Here is a 4,069-nt window from a genome sequence, read left to right as displayed (position 1 = left end):
CCTGAAGACCACCACTAGAGGTGCTCTTATATTTGGTAAGTTGATGAGACTAATAAAATGTAGAATATGAGTTGATGGAGCTAATCAATGTCAAGTCACATAAAGTGACACGACATGTTACATTTTTTTAGTTGAATGAGCTAATATGTTGTTCCCTAAATTGAGAGGACAAAATGAAAAAAAAAGAAGACAAATTGTGGGTGTTATAAATAAATGTATTAAGCCTAAACTTTAACTTCTCAATTATTATTGGCTTAATACATCATTTGCTTCTTAATTTTGTCCAAAAAACTTGACTGTCATTTGAATTTTCAAAGTGTATTAATAACCCAAAAACTTGCTTAAAATGTCCTGACAGCTCCTCAATTTGTTTAAAATGTAACAATTAATCACTCGGTTACAAGAAAAAAGTAAGTTGTATGTGGAAAGTGTATTGCATGCGCCTTAGAAGAATAGATTAAAAAAAATATTAAAAATGAAGTTATTATTTGCTCAACTGTAAAACAAATCTTCTTTAATATTAGAACTACATATTCCAACCTTGATTGTTTTACTTTTCCAATATGCGTACAATACACATTTTACATGTAATATAACTTACTTTTTTTTTTACAACCGAGTTATTAATTAATTATATTTTATATAAATTGAGAGAGTTAACTGAACATTTTATACAAGTTGAAGGAATTAACCCTTAAATAGTCAGAGGACCAATAAAGCTTTTAGATAAGTTGAGAAAGCAAATAATGCATTAAACCATTAATATTACAAGATATGCATGATACCACCTATCACATATCATTCGGTTTTAATATTTATAAATATATCCTTATATTTTTAATATCCGAATATCTACCACATTTTTTAATATGTCCTATTCAATTCAGGTGGGAGAATGCCTCAACTCGGTATTTTTAAAAAATAGAAAAATCAGAACCAAGTCAAGATGATATAGATGGGTTTTACGTCCAATCATTCCGAATAATGCTTGGCACAGAGTTAGACGATACTTATTCCCAGATACCGTCATTGCTTCTTCTTTGAGAAAAGAAACTAACAACCCGTAGACCTCCACGCAGCATATTCCGCCAGGCTTTCGGCATTGCGAAAAATTCTCCACTCCTGCCCCGTAGGAGTCTAGATTCACATTTCCATTTCCGTTTTCTATGGTTTTTTACACATTTTCGTTTCCCACGTATTTTAGAAATTAGAAACTACATTCTCTAGTGTCCGTTTCTCATACCTGTTTCCATTTCCGTATCTGTTAAGTGGGACATAGTTACGCACTCATCCCCGTAGGAGTCTAGGCTCACATTTCCTTTTTCTATGTTTTTTACATATTTCCGTTTCTCATGTATTTTAGAAATTAGAAATTACGTTTTCTAGTGTCCGTTTCCCGTATCTGTTTCCATTTCCATTTCGGTATCTGTTACGTGGGACATAGTTACGCACTCATCCATGAATCCATGAAAAGAGAAAAACAAAGCATTGATATGAATAATAAGAAGAAGAAAGCTCTCTAAAACATACAATAAGAACATGAAGAAGAAGATGAAGAGCTTAAAAAATGTCGAGAATTTCGATAATGGATCTGTTGCAGAGTGGACAATTCCCTCGATTCACCCAAACCTCTCTCGAACACACCCTACAATAAGTATGTCCACATGGAATAAACGCCGCTCCTTTCTTCCTTACCATACACACGCAACACACCGTATCATTCCCCCCTTCCCCTCCCCCTCCCTTTCCTTTCTCGCTCTCTGCCGCCTCCATCTCCGTCTCCGTCTCCTCCAACAATCTCATCAACGATACTCTCACCGGAGTAGTCCCCCTTCCTCCTGCTTCTTCTCCTTCTCCTTCACTCACACTCACTCCCACATTCGCCTCCCGGAATTGCCTCTCCGCCGCCAACGCCGCCGCTAAATTCATTCCTGAAGCAGCATTCGTCAGATCCACTCTTCCTGGAGATCGATTCGGATCTGAATTTCTTCTCTCTATCTCCTCCTGCTGTTGCTCTTGTCGTTGTTGTGATTCATCATCGTCTCTCCCTGGAACTCCGGTGTGCCTGAAACTCCAAGTAGCACCGCAACATCCGAATCCGCCTTTGAATCGAAGGCGTTCCTTGATCCTCAACATCGTCTCTCCTCTGTTGCTCCTTATTCTTCCTCCGCCGTCAAAATCTTCCAGTCTGAGCAATCCGAGGATCGTTCTCACCTCCGTTTCTCGCCGCGCCGTTTCCTGCAATAGCACACTGAGTTGACTCATTTTTCACCAGGTACGTTTTCTAGAACCAGTAAATTAGGGAAAAAACAATATCAACAACAAAATACATACTGAAACGGAGAGAGAGAGAGCTAGTAGGATTGATTAATTAGGTTAAGGACATGGAAATCTCGTGAGTGAGTGAGCGAGGGAGGGATGAAGATGGAGAATGAGGGGTTTAATTGAATGAACACCGGCACCGCTCGGAGAGGAGGAGTTATGGAAAAGGGGATGAGATTAAGGGAGATTAAGAGAGATTAGGGAAGTAATTAAGACGGCAAAGAGTGTGTGTTGTCGTTGAAAAAGAGGAGAGAAAAAGGACAAATTAGAATGATTATGATTAAGTCAAAAGGCATAGAAGTTGAGGCTTTTGCCATGTGGCTTTTGTTGTGATTGGTGCATTTGGTGGGAACTCTTTTACTTCCATGCTCAATTAATTAAGGCTACATATATTAGGAGACCAACAAAATTTATTAGGGGATATGGTGAAAAAAAAAAAAAAAATTTTAACGGATCCTAAGCAATTTTATCCCTAACGTCTAAAATAGTGTAATTTTACTTCTAACGTTGGAAATCAAGAGCAATTTTATCCATAACGTTGATAAATTGAGTCAATTTCAGACACTATTATAAAAACACAGATATTTGTGTTCCTTATTTTGTACCAATTGCATAACAATTCGTTCTAAAAAAGATTTCATGTTTTTTTATAATTTAATAATAGAATTGGAGATTAATATTTATAAATTTGGTGAATTTTTTTTTTGTCTAATTGCTACAAAAAGACAGTATATTTTTTTTATTTTTTTTCATATCCCAATATATGTTTGTGATTTGTTACTGATAAAATGACGCATGTGTGAAGTATAGATGACAAGATTCATGACTGAGAAGACAGTTTGATGAATTATTTCTCAAATTGACCCAATTTATCAACGTTAGGAGTAAAATTGCTTTTGGTTTCCAACATTAGGGATAAAATCGCACGATTTTAGACGTTAGGGGTAAAATTGCTCTTGAGTCAAAACGTTAGGGGTATTTTTGCATCTTAACCTTTACATAAATGAACAATTTTACCATAATGTTTAAAATAATGTAATTTTATCGTTAATGTTGACAAGTTGGATCAATTTCAAACATAAAACATATATATTTTATATTTTATTCTATACCAATTGCTATGAGTTAGTTTTTAAAAAAGTTTCATATTTTATGTGATTTAATAATAGAACCAAAGATTGATAATTATAAATTCGGTGAATTTTTTTGAATTTTTTTATCCAACTCGTATAAAAGACAGTATATCTGTTAAAAAAAAGTTCAGTTTTTTTCACTTCTCTTCGTATTTTTATGATATGTTATTAATGGGTGATGAAATAACTCGTATGTGAAGTGTAGATGACAAGATTCATGACCTATAAGACATGTTGATAAATTATTTCTCAAATTAATCCAACTTGATAACGTTAGAGGTAAAATTGTCCATATCTATAAATGTTAGGGTTATTTTTACACCTTATCTCATTTATTAGTTCTTTGTGAGGACTTCTTGAACTTGTTTAGACTTGTTTGGTTTACTTGTTATTTGTTATTGCTGTTGAAAAAAACTGATTTTTCAAAAAGTAGAGATTCCATGCTTTCGTAAAAAAAAAACTATTTTTCAACTATAAAAGACAAGCAGTAGGTCTCTAAACAATATATAAACTTTTTTTAAAAGGGAAAAGAGAAATAAGAGTAGAAAAATGAGTAGCCAAATACCCCTTAATTTAAAATCTATTTGTGACTCTTCAAATTATTTTTTATTAAT

At 34.0% G+C, this 4,069-nt stretch overlaps 1 protein-coding gene across 3 annotated transcripts; it reads right to left on the bottom strand.

The window, feature by feature from the left end:
• Positions 1-1,474: 1,474 nt before the first annotated feature.
• On the bottom strand, positions 1,475-2,622 carry LOC136232067 (uncharacterized). Of its 3 annotated transcripts, none has more exons than XM_066021113.1 (2): positions 2,335-2,622; positions 1,475-2,251 (listed from the first exon to the last, which is right to left on the bottom strand). In XM_066021113.1, exon 2 carries the CDS (start codon positions 2,134-2,136, stop codon positions 1,561-1,563), a length of 576 nt encoding a protein of 191 aa, XP_065877185.1. In that variant the 5' UTR covers positions 2,137-2,251; positions 2,335-2,622; the 3' UTR covers positions 1,475-1,560. The 3 variants fall into 3 exon arrangements, with proteins under 3 accessions (XP_065877185.1, XP_065877184.1, XP_065877183.1); XM_066021112.1 differs by having other exon boundaries at positions 1,475-2,238; positions 2,335-2,620; XM_066021111.1 differs by having other exon boundaries at positions 1,475-2,620.
• Positions 2,623-4,069: the final 1,447 nt, after the last annotated feature.

This window comes from Euphorbia lathyris, chromosome 6 (assembly GCF_963576675.1).
Source record: "Euphorbia lathyris chromosome 6, ddEupLath1.1, whole genome shotgun sequence".
Taxonomy (NCBI): domain Eukaryota; kingdom Viridiplantae; phylum Streptophyta; class Magnoliopsida; order Malpighiales; family Euphorbiaceae; genus Euphorbia; species Euphorbia lathyris.
The sequence above is the reverse complement of the archived record's forward strand: the minus strand, read 5'-3'. Positions and strand labels throughout refer to the sequence as shown.

What these genes read in the sequence shown, in the direction of transcription:
- LOC136232067 (XM_066021111.1), bottom strand. Translation starts at nt 2,265, where the DNA reads ATGAGTCAACTCAGTGTGCTATTGCAGGAAACGGCGCGGCGAGAAACG.